The sequence below is a fragment of the Capra hircus genome, chromosome 24, assembly GCF_001704415.2.
Source record: "Capra hircus breed San Clemente chromosome 24, ASM170441v1, whole genome shotgun sequence".
NCBI classification, from domain to species: domain Eukaryota; kingdom Metazoa; phylum Chordata; class Mammalia; order Artiodactyla; family Bovidae; genus Capra; species Capra hircus.
Window position 1 is genome coordinate 4,275,855 of NC_030831.1, and position 21,287 is coordinate 4,297,141.

The 21,287-nt window shown below is 48.4% G+C and overlaps 1 protein-coding gene across 1 annotated transcript in view; it reads left to right on the top strand.

The window, feature by feature from the left end:
• FBXO15 (F-box protein 15) overlaps nucleotides 1-20,861 on the top strand; it is a 34,946-nt gene extending 14,085 nt beyond the window's left edge. The window contains exons 6-10 of the mRNA XM_018039710.1: nucleotides 1,447-1,573; nucleotides 2,627-2,709; nucleotides 3,625-3,767; nucleotides 19,205-19,329; nucleotides 20,483-20,861. Of these exons, the coding sequence (XP_017895199.1) occupies nucleotides 1,447-1,573; nucleotides 2,627-2,709; nucleotides 3,625-3,767; nucleotides 19,205-19,329; nucleotides 20,483-20,752 (748 nt within the window). The 3' untranslated portion in view covers nucleotides 20,753-20,861. The remainder of the gene's footprint in view (nucleotides 1-1,446; nucleotides 1,574-2,626; nucleotides 2,710-3,624; nucleotides 3,768-19,204; nucleotides 19,330-20,482) is intronic.

Genomic DNA, 21,287 nt, shown 5'->3' on the forward strand with positions numbered 1-21,287 from the left:
AGGCCAAGGCCAATGGGGACTGGCATGGCCTCTGTGGTGTTCATCAAACCGGTCTGGAGCTGTGGTCTGAGGGCTGGGGTGTCAGGCTCCTTTCGGGGTGTTTTCCCAGCCCCGCCCACTTGCATCCACGTTGGTGACATCACAGTGGCTGCCGCCCCGGAGCTCCTCATGGTGCCTAGTGCTCCAGAGAGGAGCTCTCCTGTCGTCCCCTGCCCGCCCGCCCTCCAAGGCGGGGGCTGTCTCCCCAGACACAGGTGAAGTCACGCTGAGACGGTGTGCAGGGTTGGAGCTAAGCGTTCAGCTCTGGTTCTCCTAACTCTGCACTCGGTCCCCAGCCTGGTGTTCAGCTGCCCCCAGGGTATTTGCCCTTGGGGTGTATTTTTAGATCGTTGCCTCACACCCACGCTCGCCTAACCTGTGTGGTTCTTAGTGCAAGAAGCCGGGTGAGGGGCTCAGGTGGTCAGGTAGCCATGGCTGGGTCTGGTTTCCATGCTTACAGCCCCTCTGCTTTCAAAGAGTGCACAGTGGAACACCCTGATTTTTACATGCTTCTGCCTAATGAACATCTGAACACCTGTCACCAGCTGGCGTGTGCCTCAGGTGCTGGAGGGCCCCCCGCTCCTTAGAGAGTTCCCTCTGATGGCAGCTGAGCTGTGTCAACCAGCCACTGAGTGCTCCTCTCCCTCCCGGTTGCCCGGATTGCCTCCGGGAAGGACAGGCACCTCCGTCCGCTGCGGTGGAGCGGACAGCGTGGCTTCCTTCTGTTGGTCTGCGTGTCAGAGCTGTGTTCTGCATGTGGGAGTTACTTTCTCTCAGACTCTCAATCCTAACAGTTCACGCTGCATCTAGTTCATGAAAACCCTTGTGATTTTGGTTTAAATCTGTTTTCTGACATTAACAGTTTCCACTATTTCTGAGTTGTTCTTGATAATAACTTGAGGTGACTCTGCTTTCAGGTAGCCCAGTGGACTGCTCCTTTTTTGCCATTTAAGGGAGAAGGAAATGGCAACCCACTCCAGTGTTCTTGCCTGGAGAATCCCGGGGACTGGGGAGCCTGCTGGGCTCCTGTCTGTGGGGTTGTACAGGGTTGGACACGACTGAAGCGACTTAGCAGCAGCAGCAGCAGCAGCAAGGGATTTCATCTGCGTTACTGAGGGCCGTGCTTTGAGACTCTGCTCCTGGTGGCGATGGTGTCCAGGCTTGTGAGGACGGCCCTTCCCCTTGCCCCGGGTGATGCCGCTGCTCACTGCAGCGAGGGCAGGGGCTGGGGAGAGTGCTGGGCTTGCCTGGTTTGCCTTTTATTTATGCAGGTTGTCTCTCCCCAGGAGCTTCCTGTGCATGGTTAGAGGTTCCTAGAAGTCTTTCTGGATGCACTGAAGAGCGTCGGCAGCACGGGCCAGCCAACGCTCACGTTCCTCTCTGCTTTCTTTGGCATGACGTTCAAAGACCCCGATGGCATTCTCTGATCACCAAGTACCAGCTGAGCCAGCTGACCGAGTCCAGCGCAGTGGGCGGCGACAGGCTGATGCGGGTCTTCTGCCTGCCCCCCGGCCTGGTGGTGGGGCTCTGGAAGGTGAGCCCAGCACACACCCACCCTGTAGCCCCCCGTCCATACCCCCGTCGCTGCCCTCACACGTGGGGCAGAGGGTGCGGTTCCTGCTGCCCCCTCACGACTCCACATTTCCACCCGGGGTCCCGCTGCTGCCCACACCCACGGCACGAGCCCTTCCTGCCCGTGTGCTGGGTTCCCGTCACCCTGTGATTTCCCAGGACGTCCTTTCCCCTCCAGGTAGTCCACACTCCTGCCTGCCGCTCCTTCGGGCCCTTCCTCTGCGGAAGCTTCTTCCTGCCCGTTTCACCCTGGGTGCTCACCGGTGTCTCTGCTCATGGCGGGGGAGCAGCCCCCAAGGCGTTTCCTCTCCCTGGGGTGGTTTCCAGTCTACCAGCTCCTTCTCATCCCCTGGGCGGTAGTGGCAGCGAGGGGCGACAGTGTCCTGCTCCCCACGGGGCCAGGCCGGCTCGCCCCTGTGGCTGCGGCCTGTGAACAAGCTGATTGTGGAACAGTTCACACGTGTTCACGATGGCGAGGCAGCGTCCGGGCCCCACGCCAGACTCCAGACCGCTTCTTGCCTCGTCCTGCCGTGGCCTCTGCTCTTCCTCCCACCCTCCCTCTGCACATGGCGACTGTGGACCAAGCCGCACGGGGCTTGTTCCGGGCTCGTGAGTTGTCCACCTGGGCTGGCCGCACAGACGCCAGGACTCTGGCTGACCCCATGATGGAGGTCTCACCGGCGTCCTCTTCATCTCTGAAAAGCCTTCGAAACAACCTGGAATTAACTGTATATTCTCACAGTCAGCATATGTCACAGGGCACTCTGAGGTTTCACGAGTGCTAGGGTGTTAATGCTTCTGGTTCCACGCACTGTGTGCCTCAGGTGCCTTGTGGTCCTGCCGTCACTGTGACGTCTTAAGTCTTATCAGGCAGTGATGGTGAGTTAGCGCCGCGGGGTCTTAGATGGTAAGAAACAACATCTCTCTGATGCATGTGCTGCGATCAGAAACAGCGACCCTGTGAACAGTGAAAATATCTCTGCCGACGCATGTCTTCCTTTAATTGCCTTTGCAGAGGGAGGAGGAGCTGGCGTTCGTTATGGCAAATCTGCATCTCCACCGCCTTGTGGAGAGGAGCATGCTGGGGTCGCCTGCTGTGTACGTATCGCTGTGCGGTGTGTGCAGTTTCGTACAGTCAGCGTAAGGGAGTCTGAGGTGAAAGCGTCCTAGCGTTCCAAGAATAGCTTAAAGATACCGTGTTTTTAATCAGTAGCCACAAGCCGACGGCATGATGACGCAGCTGTTGCCAGCAGTCACGGGGTTACCTGCGAATCGCCTCCGCTGCCCTCGTTAGGGCTCAGGCTGGCGCGCCTTGCGGGACGCGGCCTGTAGATCAGGGCAGCGCCTCGCAGTGACGAGGTTCGAGCGCACTGAGACGCTGCACGCTCTGCTTGCTCGTATCGGGACAGCAGGCCGACGTGGCCCCTGGGGTCTGAGCTCCAGGCGTGTGCTGTGCTTGGTCGGGACAGCACACCTGTGAATGGACCTCAGGTCAGCATGTGGGCCGTGCTTTCCATTTCTCCACTTCTCTCACCCCCCGGGGCCAAGGCACCCACATACCGACCTGGAAAGCTCCTGCGTGCTTCTCCGTTGGGTGCGTTAGCTGCTGACATGGTTCTTCCTGGATGAAGCCTCGTTCATTGTAGCTCTGGGTCTCCTCCCGGCGGTCCCTGAGCTGCTGGTCTGTTGTCCGGCGCGTCTTCCTGCCGCGCATTCACCCTCTGAATGCTGAGACCACCTGAAGCAGAGCTGCTGTCCAGGGCGGGTCCCAGCCACGTTCTGTCGTGGTGGTCCGGGGGTGCCCAGGGAACACAGGTTTTTGCCCGTTTGTATAGAAGTAGGGAAAAGGAACATGCCCTTCTCCTGAGCCAGTGGTATTGAACCCTATCAGGAATCCACAGAGGGCTGGCGGCAGCTGCCGTCTTGAAGGGGTGTTCATTTTCTAGGGAGTCTTTCCCGTCAGAGCGTCTTCCTCTGAGGCTAATAGATTCGCACGTGTGTTTCGCTCCTCAGCCCCTACGAGCTGCCTCCGCACGCACCCATCTCGGATGACAGCCCCGAGCGTGGACTGCACGGCTACAGGCTCCACGTGGACATGCATAATGGGGGCGTGTCCTGCCTCTGCGGCTCCTTTCGCAATCTCTCCGCCAGCAAAGGTGAAGCTCCCTGAGTTTGAGTGTTTGTTTCAGTGTGAAATTCAAAGTCTGGAGAGGCACGGGGACCGCTTTTTATACCCGAGTTAAGGAAGGCCCGCCGAGTGACCAGTACCCGTGTCTGTCCTGGCCCTGCGTGCCCTCTTCCCCCGCAGACCCCTTATCACAGGCTGTGGGGCTTCTGGGCCAGCCCCGCTCGCAGTTGCTGGCTCTGGCTCCATCATCACATCCCCCTTCTCTACCTTCTGGAACATTCTCTGCTCACCCTTTCCCCTGGTACCTGGTGCTTTGCCCCGCCACGTGCCCCTCCTCTCACCCCGACTTCTTCCTTCTCAAAGGAGTATGGTGAATGTGGTGGTTGCCCCCACAGGCCCAGTGTGGGGTGTACCCAGGGTGAAGGCAAAGGAACCCAGGCAGCGGTGGATGGGAGGCAGAGGCCGTCACCCGGGGGTGGGGGTGATGCAGGTGCCTGCCCTGGTTCTGACTCTTCCCACCTGGTATCGGTCCTTGTATCCTGTAAACTTAAACTTCGGTGTACAGACTTGCATAGACTCAAGTTTCACACTGGTTGTAAGAATATTTTATAGGCGAAAATTACATATTTCATTTCTGAATGTCCTGGTCCCCCAGATTCTTCCACCTGATGGATTTGACATCCATTAATACTCCCTGCCTGGGTGTCCCAGGTGGCGCTAGTGGCTAAGAATCCACCCCCTAGTGCAGGTGATGAGAGGCTTGGGTTTGATCCCTGAATCAGGAAGATCCCCTGGAGGAGGGAACGGCAACCCCTCCCAGGATTCTTGGCTGGAAAATCCCATGGACAGAGAAGCCTGGTGGACCGCAGTCCATGGGGTCACCAAGAGTTGGACGCGACTGAAGCAACTTAACAGCATGTTAGCAATACTTCCTGCCTACATCATCTTTTTGGAGTTTAGAAAACAGTGATTTTAAAATTGCGTCATTCTGTCTGCAGTTATTAGCTGAGCTCTTGTAGAGAACGTTTTCCCTCATCAACTGGGTGACTTCCTGTAATGGCAGGGTAAATGCTTTAATCCTTTCTCTTTTAACCACCAATTTGCAGATTACGAAATTGGTATATTTATCACCGGCCATGGTAGAAACAGCTTTGAGGGCACTCTCTCCTGTCTTTCTTGTTTAGTGTCACTTTGGACTCTTGGGTTATTAAGTACTCAATAATTTATAATCAGTTATAGACGTTATTCTTTGTAAAGCTAAAATTGTCCCCAGTTTGGTCAGTGGGATTGACTTCAGGTCGGCTTCTCTGCCTGTTCATACACCTTCCTTCTTCTCTGAGTCATCTTTGCATTTGTCTTAAGAAGATTTCTAGGCTTTTCTCTGTATGTTGGCACTTTTATTACAATTATGAAGAATGTATATGTTAACCTAGGGTGAGTTGACATCTTTGTTGTTTATTTGTCCCCCCTCCCCCAAGTATGGAATGTCTTTCAGTTTGTTCAAAAATACTTTTATGTCTTTTTGGAATGTATCAGAATTTTCTTCATACAAATTTTGCACATTTCTTAAGATTGTTAGTAACCGTCTCCTCTGTTACTTTTGCTGTATCTTCCAACTCTTTTTAAAATATCTTTGTGTGGTTTTGGTCTCAGGTCACTGCTGATCTCATAGAATGAGTTGGGAAATATCCAACTCTTGAATTTTTTGGAGGGTTTTGGATAGAATTGGCAGTATTTTTTTCTTAAGTGGTTGGTGGAATTCACCTTTGAAGCCATCAAGGCCTGGAGCTTGCTTTGTGGGAAGGTTTTTAGCTACATTGTCAGTTTCCTTTATAGCTGTAGGGCTTGTTTAGGTTATCTGTTTTCTTCTTGTGTGAGCTTTGGTATTTTGTGTCTTTCAAGTTATCTGTGTAAATATAAAGATTGATGGGTGGGTTCATTGGTGGGCGGGTTCATCAACAGAAGAACAAGCCCGCTTCTTCCCTTGTAAATTTCTCCATGAATGTTTACCGGATGACGAGTACTTAAATCCATTGTTTTACTGGTGGTTTAGTCACTAAATCATGTCCCATTCTTGCTACCCTGTGGACTGTAGCCCACCAGGCTCCTCTGTCCATGGGATTTTCCAGGCAAGAATACTGGAGTGGGTTGCCATTTCCTTTTCCAGGGGATCTTCCCCACCCAGGGACTGAACCTGGTCTTCTGCCCTGCATGTAAGTCTCCTGCATTGCAGGCAGATTCTTTACTGACCAAGCCACCAGGGAAGCCTAGTCCATCATTTTATTAGAGATTATAAAACGGTGATTCCTTAATTGTATCATTCCTTCTTCTATTATTAGCATTTGATAAAGAATGGTTTTCTTTTGTCAATTATTAAGTTATCATGAAATATAAATAATACAGGAAAGGCATGATACATGCTTGATTCTTTCTTGATTTACATACAGCATATTAATTTATGCTGTAATAGTCTTTGAAGATGACTTATAAGTTTTCTGCGCTCAGTTGCTCAGTCCTGTCTGACTCTTTGTGACCCCATGGACTGGAGCCCACCATGCTCCTCTGTCCATGGAATGTTCCAGGTAAGAATACTGGAGTGGGTTGCCATTTCCTTCTCAAGTGAGGTATTATTGTTAATTCATGGATTGAAAAAACAGAGGTTATTTTAGTCCATTTGAAGCCATTGTTTTTATTATTACTGTGATGTTCAGACTGTCCTGTCATGGGTCATCTGCTTCTGTTCTTCTGACATGACTCTTCCCCTTTGGTAACTTGCTTGCGTTCCAACAGGATGAGATGCTCCAAGCTCATGTTGTCTGTTTCCCACCCAGACCTGGACTTGGCCATTTCCCCAGGACCTTTGTTTCCTTTTATTTCTCACTATAGACTGTGGCATTTAGAGATCATACTCTATATCCTAAGGACGCCTGTTGCTCTTGGGTTTTCATCTCTTCTAGGGTTTTCACTGGGCAGAGCTATGAGGTTTGTTGACTTTATAATATGTGTAGAAATAAATTACACATTCATTTAAATCAAAGATCTTGGGGTTTTTAATTCACCTATCATTTTTATATACTTATATTTCTTTTCCTATGCTGAAAGTCTTTGTTCTAAACAACATCAAAATATATACAATTTCAACCCCCCCCCCCCGAATACTGATATTAGTAATAACCTATTGCATGTTAGGGCTTTCCTTTTAGCTCAGTCAGTAAAGAATCTGCCTGCAATGCCAGAGACCTGGGTTTGATTCCTGGGTGGGGGTTTGATTCCTGGGGAAGGAAATGGCGCCCACTCCAGTGTTCTTGCCTGGAGTAATTCCACAGACAGAGGAGCCTGGCAGGTTACAGTCTATGAGGTCGCAAGAGTCGGACACGATTGAGTGACTAAGCACACGAGTCGGACACGATTGAGTGACTAAGCACACATTACATGTTACTTTAAGATTTTCCTTGTGGCTTTTTATGTGCTTAAGATATGTATATCACCTTAGAAAAAGTTAAGTCACCTAAAATAATTCTGCTCTGTGTGGTTTGCTATCACCTTGGTATATGATTAGGGTGATTTGTTTCAGTTGACTTTTTATTTTTCAGGATTGCTTTGCTTCTGTTTTTACATTAAGAAATTACATACCACATTTATATGGTCCAAAGTTGAAGTTGTAAAACAATGTAGTTTACTTCTGCCCTGTCTCTTCACTTCTGTTCTTTCCCTCCCTCCAAAGGTAATCCTTCATATTAGACCGAAGTTTGTTCTTTCAATGTTTCATTTTGAATACATAATGCAATATATTAATATATTCATATTTCTCCCAATTTTTAAAATATGACATACTAGACTCCCTTTGAAGTTCCTTCATTTTTTCCAATTAATAATTTATTCTGAAGATTAGTTTTTAAGATAAGATACAGGTCTTTCTCTTTTTGTCCTTCCCCAATAGCTCAGTTGGTAAAGAATCCACCTGCAGTGCAGGAGACCCTGGTTCAATTCCTGGGTCAGGAAGATCCGCTGGAGGATACCCACTCCAGTATTCTTGGGCTTCCCTTGTGGCTCAGCTGGTAAAGAATCTGCCTGCAATGCGGAAGGCCTGGGTCCTATCCCTGGGTTGGGAAGATCCCCTAGAGAAGGGAAAGGCTACCCACTCCAGATTCTGGCCTGGAGAATCCCATGGACTGTATAAGCCCATGCAAAGAATCGGACATGACTGAGCGACTTTCACTTGTTAATGTCTTTTTCTGTGGTTTCCAGCCTTTGCTGTTAGTGGTTTAGTGAATGTAAAGTGAATAGCCTTGTTCGCATATCACTTCATGTCTTGTCAGCTTGTCTTTGGGAGACTTTTTTAGAAATAGAATTGCTAGCTCAAAGAGTACATTGCAAATATAATATTGAAAGATACTGGCAAATTCCCCTTTGTGAGAGTATTTCCAACTTAATGGGGAATTAAGTTAGTAAAATATGTTGTCACTAAGTACATTTCTTCTAGGTTTTTGTTATATGTCCTCAAGTTGAGTTTCTTTCTATTCCTGGATTTGTTGGATTTTTTACAAAAATCAGGAATAATTATTAAATGTTATGAAATTCATTTGGGCAACTATTGATGGTATGCTTTCTTCTCCTTTACACTATTAACATAGTAAATTTCATTAATACATCTTCTGTGGGAAGGTTAACATCCTAGAGTCCCTAAGACAAGCTCCTGTTCTCATATATGTGCTTATTTTAAAAATACTAGTTTCAGTTATTTCGTTTTTAGTATTTTCCATTTAAACTCAAACTATAGTTTTCAGTTTTTTATGTTTTAAATTTGTTTCATTTTCAGTCATAAGAAAGTTTCTACTTTTAACTGAATCAGTTTAAGATTCATATAATTTCCTAGAAATCATCTATTTGGGGCTTTATTTTGATCTTTTCCTAGCTTTTTGAGTTGACTGCTTAGATTGTTTAACTTTCAGGTTTTCTTTTCTTTATTTTCTTCCCCCCGGTTCCCTTTATGCCCAGAATCTTGGACTCTCGAGGTTGGAAGGAATTGAAAGGTGATGTAAAGAATGATCTATTCTGGGCTTGAATTTGCTCTGCCCAGAAACAGCCCACCTGCCTTTTTCTCTGCTTTTCTTTGAGCCCAAAGTAGTTTCTCTGTCCGTCCACCCACTTGCCTTGATTCTGTTATTTAAAAGAGAGAATGAAATCTCATCCCTTTTCTTGATACGCGCCGTGGAGGGGCTGCTAACGTGCGCACCTGTTCCCAGGGCGCCATGTGCATGCCCGGGGCTGCGGCTGGCAGAGCGCTTGTTCTCGCGCTGCAGGTTTCCAGCCCCGGGTCCTCGGGTGCCCTTTGCGTCCCGCCTTCCCGGCCTGACACGGTCTCTCTCCTCCAGGGGCTGGGCCGAGGTCCGTGTCGGGGGTGCTGCTGGGACTTCAGAGGAGAGGACTGCCCGCGCCTCGTTGTCAGGGAACACCGCGTCCTGTCGACTGCGCTCTGTGTGCGTCCCTCATGCCCGAGCTGTGCCCTCGATTGTGATGAGGACAGGACAAGGGTGGCAGAGAACCCGGGCGGGCCCTCGTCGCAGGTGCCTGCCGCACGCTTCGTGCCTGTGTTAGTCTTCACGGCAAGCCTGTGGGCTGGGCACCGTGGCCCCTCCCGGGTTACTGCTGGAGCGGCTGAAGCTCGCGCTGGGAGTGCTCCCTCCGCTGCACCCTGGGCTGACTGCGGAGCCCAGGGTCTCGAGCACTTGGCTGCTGTCTCCTGCACGCTGTCTCTGCAGCGTTGTGCTTCTAGGGTGTGCTTTCTCCTGTGTGACTCTGTCTTTTCAAGGCGGTGGGCTCGCAAGGGTGTCAGGTGGGGGCCCTTCTCTGCTGGGACGCTGACATACCCTGAGAAGGTGAGATGATTGTTAGGACACGAAGGAGGCTGAGTAAAAGAGAATGGGAGCCTGTGATGGGAGCAATTCAATTCGCCTTTCATCTGTTGTTTTCCCCGTAAGGGACATTTTCCCCATAAGGCTTCACAAGACACTCTTGCCTGTTTCCTCTGCCTGTCGTTCCGCGATGCGGACCAGCAGAGGGCGCCGTTGCCATCAGAGTCGTCATCCCTCTTTGCCAGAGTACATACCCAGACGTCCTCTAGGTTTTTGAGAAATGCACTTGTGGTTCCAGGTGGTATATTTAGTCAATTCCAGCTCTGTCATTGCGGGAGGGGATGACAGCACAGTGCCCCTGTCAAGGATAAATGTTTTATCCTCATAGCCCTAGAATTGCAGGGCGCTGAGCAGCCTGGCCTGGCTGCAGAGGCAGTCTGCAGAAGGCAGTGGCAAGACCTTGGCAGCTCACACCTCCTTCCTCCAGACCCTTGCGGTTTTTCTTTTTCTCTGACTTTGCTCTGTATCCTCTCGCAGTAATAAATCTTAGCCATTAAGACAGCTATGCCCTGAGTCCTGTGAGTCTTCCCCGTAGATCCTCTGGGTCTTGGGGACCCAGTGCCAACCGTCTACCCACATCTGCAAAAGTACAGAAGTCATAACGTGCCCAGGGAAACCCAGGAACGCCTCCCAGGGCCGTGCAGTTACACACGAGTCGTGACTCCACCTGCTGAGTGCTGTCTGCCTGAGAAGCATGTTGGAGCCTCAGCACCTAGGGCTCTTACTGGGGCTGGCCACGTGGCACCCTCTGCCAGCCTCACCCAGATTCCAGACTCCCAGGAGGAAGAGTATTCAGCATGGATCATGTTGTCGGTACACACTGTTCAGTCAGAGAGGAATGGTGAGGTAGGAATCCTCCTGAAACCTGTCTCCAGACCTCAGCTTTCTAAGGGTAGGCTGTCTCAGGATGCGATTACAGTTCACCCAGTGGAAGAGCAGACAGGAAGAGGTCCAGTCGTGTCTTTGAAGTGTAAATGGAGCCTGAAAAAGAGCATGTTCAGCAGTGCAAAGTATGAAAGAATGTGTATTTTTTGATCTTAGTATCAAGCTAATTATTACCAATTTTCAGAAGCTGGAGGAAAAAGATTTTGCACAGTACAGCATGTTGAGACTTTTTATCAGTGTTGAGAGGGAGAGTGATGGTAAAGAGGCAGAGGAAAAGAATTTATAAATAACAAAGTATGCTGCTAGTGTCATTTATTTGAGTTGTTACAAAATGCATTTTAAAATGAATGGCTTTTTCCTTTTATGGGATTTGAGAATTCTGAATATGTGGACATTTGTAAAAAAACAAAAATCACCCAAGGACAACTCTTGTTTCTCTTTTGGTTCATCTTCAAATCTAGAGCTATGTTTATATTTGCGGACCACACTGTGGGAGCAGTGCCTGCTTTTTCCCCCTGTCACTAAATAGCCTTTGAAAAATTAGACTTTGGGAAGTTGTGTGACAACCTGTGTTTGGTTTTATCATGCTTTATTGACCTCTGCTCCTTCTGTTGGGCATTTAGGTCTCCTTTTCCATGATTATATCACTATTATCACGAGCATTATTTTGAAAAATATTTGGTAATTTGAGAGGTGAAAATGACATCTGATTGTTTTAAATTTGCGAACGTTGAATGTATATCAAGGGTTTGGAATAACAGACGTGTCTGAAGATTATTTGAAGATAATTATCTGAGAAAATTAGCAAAGCCGTGTGTATTGACTGTTTTAAAAGGCCTGTGGACTGTGGCTGAGTTGGCGGTTACTGGAGCAGCTGTCGGCGGGCTGCTTAGGGCACCTAAGCTGCTAGAGCTGCAGTGGTCAGGTGAGAAAGGAAGTGAGGCGTGTCCAGGAGACAGGGCTATGCCAGTGCTGGCTGGTTTTCATATTTCTTTCCTAACTGAATTTCCAGTTTGTGTTTGATTGGTTCCACTGTTTTAAATGTTTACTAGACCTATATGAGTTATATTGGTTGCAAATATTTTTGACATTTTGTCTTCTTTTGCCTTCTAAATTTTGTACATGTTGTTTTGGATTCCCACACCCCCCCCACCCCCGGCCCCAAGTGGTGGTGGTGGTGGTGTTGTTTTTAAATATTTATTTATTTTGGCAGGTCTTAAATGCGGCATGAGGAATCTTGAGTTGCAGCATGTAGGGTCTAGATCCCTCACCAGGGATCAAATCCTGGCTCCCTGCTTTGGGAGTGTGGAGTCTTAGCCACTGGACCACCAGAGAAGGTCCCACTAAAAAATTGTTCATTGTATATAAAAAGTCCTTTTTTTCTTGTTGTTTCCTCCAAGATTTTTACACGTAAAAAGTACCCACTTGGCAAGGCCAGGCGGACATTCGCCTCTGTTCCCTTTTGATGATCTCCCTTCCTTTTGTAAACCCAGGCTTCCCTCGTGGCTCAGCTGGTAAAGAATCCGCCTGCAATGCGGGAGACCTGGGCTCATCCCTGGGCTGGGAACACGGCCACAGGCAGCCTGCAGTTTCCTGCCGTCCCACAAGGGCTCCTTCTCTGCTATGGGTTGGGCCCCTCTCCCAGTGACTCTACCAGGCAGGAAGTTCCTCCAGGCTTTACTTGTGGATTTTGTTACAAAAATGTGTTCTTCTCCTGGGGTAACGTTTCTTACCAATAAACTTTTATCGAAAATGTCTCAGTTATTTCCATCCATTTATGCTTTCAGATATATTTAAAATAATCGCTTGGCCAGATTTTAAGTGTCTTATTTGGATTTTGATCAGATTTGTATCGAATGTGTACATTAATTTGGAAGGGATTGATGGGGTTTCATTCCGGGCTCTGGACCTTCTGTTTAAGTTTTCTTCCCTGTCCTTGGGAGAAATGTTTGTCACGTAGGTCTTTTACCTTTCTCGACTCATTTTTGTGTCATTGTGAGTGAATACGCTGAGGTTATGTTTCCGTTACTAGATTTGTTTTATATCCTTTGGAGATTTTTTGATGTGCTTTTCATTAAAATGCTGATTAAATAATCAGTAGTACCATACTCTATAAGGTGCAATAGAAAACACTGAGGGATCTGAAGGAAGTTATGGGCCTGAGAAACTTTTCACTCTACAAAAAAGTAGGGTTGTTCATCTCTTGAGGAGCAGAAACTGTTTAGCCCAGATAACCTCTTTTTAAGAAATTCTACATTAAATTTTTTTGTGGTTTGTTTGAGATATGTTTCTTATGTAGTATGTTACCCCATTTTTATTGGTTGTGATTCCAAAAATAGATAGTTTTTTGTTTCCTCTGTTCCTTGATACTGATTACTTTCTGTGTTTCTAGGTCAGATTATCCTCTCAACATTTATGGTAACAGGAAGGCATTAGAAGTTGTTTGGTCATTTCTAGGTGGTGATTATCTTGAAAATTAGAGCAGATAATTTGTATAGCATCTTCGTCAGTGGTGGTGCTTGCCTTTTCCCTGGTTTGCACATTTGGTGGCCCGTTATGAACAAATTGGCGCTACAGAATGCTGTCCACACGGCAGGAGAACGCGGACCTCCACGCGTTTCACATCACGGCTCATTGGGAGCCAGTGGTCTTTTCCCTGAAGCGGGACAGACGATGTGGTTTGTGGGGCCCAGCATAAAATGGAACTTCGAGGCTCCTTGTGAGAAAATTACTCAGTTCAGAGTGGTGACATTAAACCAGGAGGGTCCTCTGCAGACGCACAGGTTGTGACCCCTGAAGCTGGCCCCCCTGCCCCTCACCTGCCCCAGCCTGGGGACCCAGGACCTGTGGGGAGGACCCTTGAGGTTCTGAAACTGTTCATCATTGTGTAGTTGCTCAGTCGTGTCCTACTCTTCGCAACCCCATGGACTGTAGCCCACCAGGTTCCTCTGTCCGTGGAATTTCCCAGGCAAGAGTACTGGTGTGGGTTGCCGTTTCCTCCTCCAGGGGATCTTCCCGACCCCAGGGACAGAACCCACCTCTCCTGCACTGGTAGGTGGGTTCTTTACCACTGAGCCACCTGGGAAGCCTTCACAGGAGCTCTTTTCCTCCTCTTTTGCATTTCTGGCCTCTTTACTTCTGTTTGAGATTTTCTGACTTCATGAATGTCCAGAAGTTCCTTAGAGAAAATCACAAATACATGTCCACTGGGTCTGTCAGACTTTTTTCTTCGTGTTCAGGGACCTGGTCTGTAACTGCATTTAACTGTTTACAGTTAATGTATATCAGGGGTTTGGAATAACAGACGTGTCTGCAGATTATCTCAAGATAATTCTCTGAGAAAAATAGCAAAGCCATGTGTATTCCAGGGGAGATTTACTTTAGACAGCCGACAGGAGATTTTCTCACCTTAAGAATTCGTGCCATTTCTGTTTGATCGTTAGAGTCTTGTTCCTAATTACTACTTTGTAGCATCAGGTCTCTGCAGCTGTAAATTCTTAATACTCTGTGGCTTGTATTTCTAGGTTTATAGGGTCTCCCTCCCTCTTTATCCAAAACTTGCACAGACATCTGAGAGTTGCTTCTGTTCCATTTATTTGTGCTCCTGAGCTGGTCTCCAGATGGTAATCGAGGGTTCTGTCTTGTTCAGTTTATCTGTTTAGCTAACTTGTGCTCTGCTGTCCTTGCCTCAGGCAGTTCTAATCTAACTGAACCCCCTGCCCTCCTTCTGTGTTCTTTGCTTTAGGAAAAAACACTGGTCTCTCCTCCCCACTGTCTTTACTTCCCACTTTTTCTATGTTCTATTTGTGATGCAAAAAATGAACTCGAATCATAGCTGAGAAATGAGAACTGTTAACAGTAGTGTCATTAATATGCCACAGAAGACATGACCTTTATTCTCAGAGACCAGGTTATTTCAGGAAAGAGATCAACGGTCCAGTATCTTTAAATGTTCAAGAGTATAGGGCTCTCTTGGAGGCTCAGACAGTAAAGAATCTGCCTGCGGTGCTGGAGAGCCGGGTTCAGTCCCTCGGTTGGGAAGATCCCCTGGGAAAGGAAACGGCAACCCAGTCCAAAGAGCTGGACACAACTGAGTGGCTAACACACAGGGGTTTAGGAAAGAAAGAGATGAACGGAGTTAGAAGGGTGCTGTCAGCCGCAGGTGTGACGGGTAAGCTCCCTACGGCACTGGGGGACGAGGAAGCTCTGAGGACTCAAGTGGGCCCTGCCCGGAGTTATGGTTGGATGGGAAAAGTGGGGCTGGTGCGTTCGCAGAGGGGCCTTTGGAGGAACACTGATCAAGATAACAGCTAACCCTTGAGTGCTTCATTTTCTGTAACTTTCCCCTCTGCTTTCCAACTTAGAAAAAATTACAGGACTAGTTCAAGAGCTCCCATATACATGTTTCCTTCTTTAACGATAGGTGGGTCTTGCTTGTTCTAGGACGTCATACAGTAGGGCTCATACGGTATGTCCTGCGTTCAGACTCTCAGCATGGTGTCTTTGAGATGCAGGGGTGATCGTCACTCCTATTCACTGATGAATTGTATTCCATTGAAAAAATACACCAGAATTTGCTCACCGGTTTTCCTGTTGCTAGAGAAGGAATTTGGGTTGTTTTCTGGTTTGGACTGTTAGGAATAAAGCTACCATAGAATTTTTATGAAAGTGTTTTTTGTGGGCATACATTTTTCTTTCTCTTGGCTAAATACCTAGGGCTGAAAAGTTGAAGCTTAGGGCAGGTTTATGGATTGAAAGTTGACAATCTTTTTTTATTTTATGTATAAGAGATTTTTATGTGTTAGAAGTTAACCAGACTTCAGTTTTTAGAGTGGTTGTGCCATTTTACACTCTCATCATCTGTGTCTGAGTGTTGTGGTTGCTCCATATCCTGGGCAACCACTGAAGTTATTGTCTTTTAAATTCTAGCCGATCCGGTGTGTGGCAGTGGTGGTTTCTCCCTGGTGGCCGCCAGTGGGGAGCACTTTTTCACGTGCTCGTATCCATTTGTATGTCTTGTTTTGGAGTGACCTTGTGTCTGTGTAGTTTGTCTCTTTATTCCTCAGTTGTAAGAGCTTTTTATATATTCTGGGTAATAGTCCTTTACCAGATACATGTTTGGCAGGTGTCTTTTTCCCAGTCTGTGGCTTGCTTATTCATTTTTTCAGTGGGGGTGGTGTAGCCGCTCAGTCGTGTCTGGCTCTTTATAATGCTATGGACTGTAGCCCTCCAGGCTGCTCTGTCCATGGGGTTCTCCAGGCAAGAGTACTGGAGTGGGTTGCCATTCCCTCCTCCAGGGGACCTTCCCGACCCAGGGATCGAACCCGGGTCTCCTGCATCACAGGTGAATTCTTTACCGACTAAGCTTCCAGGGAAGCTCCCCATTTTCTTGATGGTTATACCATTTTAGTGATCAGAAGTTTCTCACTTTGATGAAATCTCATTTATTATTTTTTTGTTTTATGGTATTGTTTTCTGTTTTCTGTTAAAAAAAAAAAACCTTCTGCACCAGATTATGGAGATATTCTTTCTTCCAGCTGGATTATGGTTTAAGTCTGTGAAACATCCTTAATTAATTTTTGTATGAAGTATGAGGCAAGGGTTGAGGTTCATTTCATTTTCCCAAATGAATAGAAAGTTGTTCCTACACCATTTGAGAAAAGGCTTTCTTTTCTCATTGAATTATTTTGATGTTTTTGTAAAAAAATCAGTTGCTTGTAAAAGTATTGGTCTGTTTCTGGACCCATCTGTTCTACATTGTTCGTCTCTTGATCTTTATAGTAATACCACACTGTCTTGATTGCTTTAGCTCTTTAGTAATTCTTGACGTCAATTGTTTTTCTTTTTTTCACGATTGTGTGGCTGTTTTAGGCCCTTAGCATTGCCATGTGAATTTTAGAATCAGCTTGGCAAATGTTGCTCTTTGTTGATAAATTAGTTATTAAATGCCTGCTGGATGGCGTATGTGTGGTTGGATTCCTTTGCTGTTCACCCGAGACTGTCAGAACAGTGTTTGTTAGTGCCCCAATACAAAGTAGAAAGTTTAGGAAAATACCTGCTGGGATTATGATTGAGATTATTAAGCCTGTATGTCGAATTTGGGTAAATGGACATCCTAACCGTCTCAAGTCTTGCCGTCCATGAGCACGGTGCATCTTTCTGGCTGGCGGTAGACTTAACTCTTTAGATGGATTATTATTGTTGAGATAATACATAAAAGTGCTTAGCGTGGCATTTATGATGACCCATCCTCTAATGTTACTATTTACTGTTAGTTCCATTAATCACACAGCTTTATAAAGCACTTTCTGTTCCTCTCTCACTGTGATTGGCTTGGAGCTTGACCATGGTCACGCTGCTAGTAAATGCCTGGGCAGGGTTTGAAATGAAGTCCTTACGACTCTTAGATTTCGTGCTTGTAAGCGCATGTCCTGGAAGCCAAGGGTAGTGAGCCTTGTGTTGTATTTCTCTGCGTTTTAGGGGTGGCCTTTATATGTTGGCAGGTTAAGGTTAGATGGGATCCAACAACAGAGTTTATTCCGAATGGCTTAAGCATCACAGGAGTTTAATGAGGATGTGTTGGCTCAGTCTTCCTGGAGACTGCGGCTTCTCCCGTGAGAGCATCACGCTGTCACCCCAGGAACTGACCCCAGAGTGCTGCCTGTGCCCCTGGCCCCATCCGTCAAGGCAGCTTTCCCTTCTCTGCCCCCGCCCGCTGCTCACGCTGACCCAGGCGAGCAGGGACGCGCCCCAGCCAGGAGCCAGGCCACTCAGCCCCGGTCACAGGAGGGCTGGGGCGGCAGGCAGGGAGCCCAGGGATCAGCCGTGGCTGGGGGGCTGTAGCTGGTTCCCCAGCACGTCGGGTCTGTGCAGTCATACTTTCTACTCTGCGGGTAGTAGAATGAAAACAAAGCCTCCTGAGAATCTAAACCCACATTATACATTCTCAGCTAGTATTTAAGCCAGTGGGTGATCCTGTTTCCCTGATTTTGCATCCATTTTACTCTGTTGTAACGTCGTAGACACAGAACACGGTCTGGGTCACATTTGTGCCGCTTCCCTGCTGTGTGGCCTCAGAGAGGGCGCTGTTTGCCTCTCTGCTTTCTCAGCTCTGAGCTCAGAGAAGCACGGTGTCTAATTAGTAGTCCTGTTCTAGGCTGTTCTTTTAAGCTGCTATGCACAAAGTGCTTAGCTTATGCTTGGTGTACAGGAAATACTCAGAAGCATGACCCGTTTTATGTACACTCACCTTCACACCTGCGTCCTGTGTGCAGATTGCTTATGTGGAGAGAGAGCTTCCCCTTGTTCCGTGTCAGAGATGGAAGCAGTTGCCAGGGTCGGTGGGGAGAGCGCTGACCGTGAAGACGCCACAGTGTCGTTACTGGTCTACAGCGAGGATGCCTGGTGATGGCAGCGGTCCTCGCTTCCTGGAGAGATTTCATGTTCATCAACTCGTACGGATGCCACTGAGCTGTCGCTGGCTGTGGTACCTTGGAGTCCGCTTTCTGCCATGGCCTGCGGACTGGCCGGCAGTCCCCTGCGTGGCTGTGCAGTGACACGGGTCTGATCAGGGCCACATCTGCTGGGCAGGATGGTGTTGCCTCGGCTCCCCCTAGGCCTCGCTGGAGAAGCTGGAGAGGAGGGACCTGGGCTGCCCCGCGGAGCTGGAGCCGCACCGCCCGATGGGACTCCGCTCGGAGCCTGTGTCCTGCTGCTGATCTTTCTGATGTGCCTATGTGAGGACACTGTGCCGAGTCCCCAGAGTGGGACTCTGACTCCCATGGCAGCCCAGCTTTGGCTTTCTCTTGTCCTGTGGATGGAACGGCGTGGGGTCAGAGAGCTTGTGCTCTTCCTGGCTCTCCTCCCCCTGCTGGCCCATGACTCACATGGCACGCTCGGGCAGGTGTGGCCTCTGAAGAAAGCTCACGTGCGGGTGAGGGCCCGTGGCCCTGTCATGGCTGATGCAGCCTTAGCAGGACGCGTTACAGTGGGTGCAGGAGGCTCAGCGGCCCCGCAGGCCCCCAGGCGCGCGTACAGCCCCACCATGGCGGCTGCTCGCAGGCCGCTTAGCGCTGGTCCAGGTGGCCCGGGCTCATCTCAGCTCCCGGTCCACGTGGGCTGGGATTTCTGCTCATTTACGCGCTTGTGAGGAGACGCCCTGCGGGGGCTCCTTCCCTGACCACGTCCACAGTCGCCTGCCCTCCCCGCTCCTTTCTCTGGATGTCTCTGTCCTCCCTCACACTTAATGCCCTTGCTGTGCACTTTCTGGCCCCTGTTTTCCTAAGCTTCACGCTCTGTTTCCTCACTTTCCTTGCTGTTCTGTTTTATCAGATCAGTGGAGCCCCTGCCTCTCAGCGGCCTCCCCATGGTGACAGGGTGCTATCTGGGCTCACCCCGGGGTCTCCCCGTCTCCCCAGGAAGGCACGCTCGTTTCTCTGTCTCCCCGTCTCCCCAGTGAGGCACGCTCGTTTCTCTGTCTCAGGAATGCAGGTGCAGGTGGTGGTGCCCTGGCCTCGGCCAGACGCCGGGGTCTCTCTCTCCTTCCATCCCCAAACCCAGCTCTTAGATCCATGAGGCTTCCTGTAGTGGCTGACCCGAGGAATCTTGATCTGTGGTCCTGCATTGGTTGCTCTATAGTAATTTAAAATATCTTCAATCTTTTCAGGATACCTTGAAAATGAATACATGAAGCTCAGTGTGATAAGTTTTAAAAATAACACAGAACACCTACCTCTTATTGGAAAAGTTGGCCTTTCTTGGAAAACTAATAGTTTTGATGGCTGTATAAAGGTAATTTTTTTCCTTAAAGTACACGGTCTCTGTATAATTAACGTGTCTGGTGACGTGTATGTGTGATGCTGCTTTGAAAGTCCTTGACTGATTGTTCTGGAGTCGGAAGAGCTGTGCGCGTCTTCTTAGCGCTGACCGTCAGTTGGCTGACTTATCCAGCTCTGCGTGCGTTTTCTTTTCCACTGAGCGAGGCGGGTGGGTGGCTCTCAGCACCGTTTCTGAGCGGTGTTGACTGCACCCCCGCGTTCCCTGGAAGCCCTTTTGGCTGTTTGTTTTATGGACAAAGAGTGGAGCTGTAGGTTGCACCAGGCAAGTCGCATTTACTCAAAAACGTCTTACTCCTACACCCATTTAAAGTATATTGCAGTTCTGTTCCAGCATACAGATATTTCCTTGAACAGTTAAATCGGAGTTTGCCTCTGTCACAAACCAGCCGCACAGCGGGGAGGCTTGCTGTGGGGGCTGGGGGCTGGCTGGGGTGGTGAGGAGGGTGGTGCTCGCACAGTCTGGCTCCTCCAGTGCCCCCTGTGCCTGTGGGCGCCCTGGATCTCACTCCTCTCCTTCTGTATTGTGTGGGATGAACTGGATTTCCACGGGACGGTTCTGCTGTGGATGCAGAGGCCCCCAGTAAGCTAGGCCTTATCCTGCCTAGGAGCATGGAGGCCTCTTCACAGGGGGGAGGGGTGATAACCGAGGCCAAGAGCCGCATTGTCACCGAGCATGAAGACCACCTCATTATCACTAAGGCGTCTCTCTTGGTCCACTTGCTCTTTGCTGTGATGAGATGTTTTATTAACTGTACATGTAAATAGGTATTTAAGCTTCGGCAAAGATCTGTCGTACACAAAAGAATATTGTTCCATTTCTTCAGGAGCACAGGCCTGGCTTTTTACAATGGGTTCAGATGAGTCTTACAGAACGTTGAAATCACGGTAGATCTTGAGGACCGGGAAAGACAGAATATCGACCTAGCAGACTTAAGGGGTCGGGAAGTCCACACTGCACGTGCTGCTCCCGCCTCCTGTAATTCTGTTCTCTTTTCTCTTCTCCCTCCTTTTTCACTTAGTCCTTCCTGACGAGGCTCCGTATCTCCATCAGGTCTAACTGGGACTTTTATCCTTGCCACTTGTGACTGTTTGTGTTTATTTTGTAGAGTTGCTCTATAATGGACTTAACTCTTTTGGAGGAGTACGGGCAGCCCTTCTGGTGTTTCAGCTCCCCGGTGTGTGTGCGGTGCTGCCCCGGGCCCTCCGACGGCCCTAATTTCTTGGGGGAGGCATACTACGTGGACTACTCAGACTCGGAAGGAAGGCTGCGCATGGAGCTGGTGTGGATCGAGGAGACGGAGGAGTACTTTATCGTCAGCCTGGCTCTCTACCTGCGCTTGGCAAAAGTGAACCAGTGGTTTGGGACAGAATACTAAGCAGTAGCAATCGGTGGCAAATTATTATTGCTGTTTGTTTTTGTTGGACTAACTGGTTTTGTTCCTTGTGTTTGTCGTGAGTTAAAATAAAGCACTGGTCTGTTCAGTATCTTCTTATTTCACATTATAAGTTATGATTCCTGGGTCATTTTAAAGTTAACGTATAGAAGATTAAGTTAAATTTTAAAAACATGAAAGTAGGACATCACAGTGGAAATTCACATAAAATAAAAAAGGGAAATATTTACTCTTCTCCTGCCCTTGCAGTTTAAAATACAAGAAAATGGATGAGACTGGAAACTGGTAAGTTTTCTCTTGGGAGGGTGTGTGTGTGTAGAATAAAGATCATGCTACCTGACCTTTATAAAGGCACTGTGTGTGGGTGTGTGTGTGGGTGTGTGTGTGGGTGTGTGTGTGTTGGGTAAAGACCATGTGACCACTGTATGTATGTGTGTGTGTGTCTGTATGTTGGGTGAAGACCATGTGATCACTGTGTGTGTGTATTGGATACATAGGATTTTTTTCTTTATAGGTT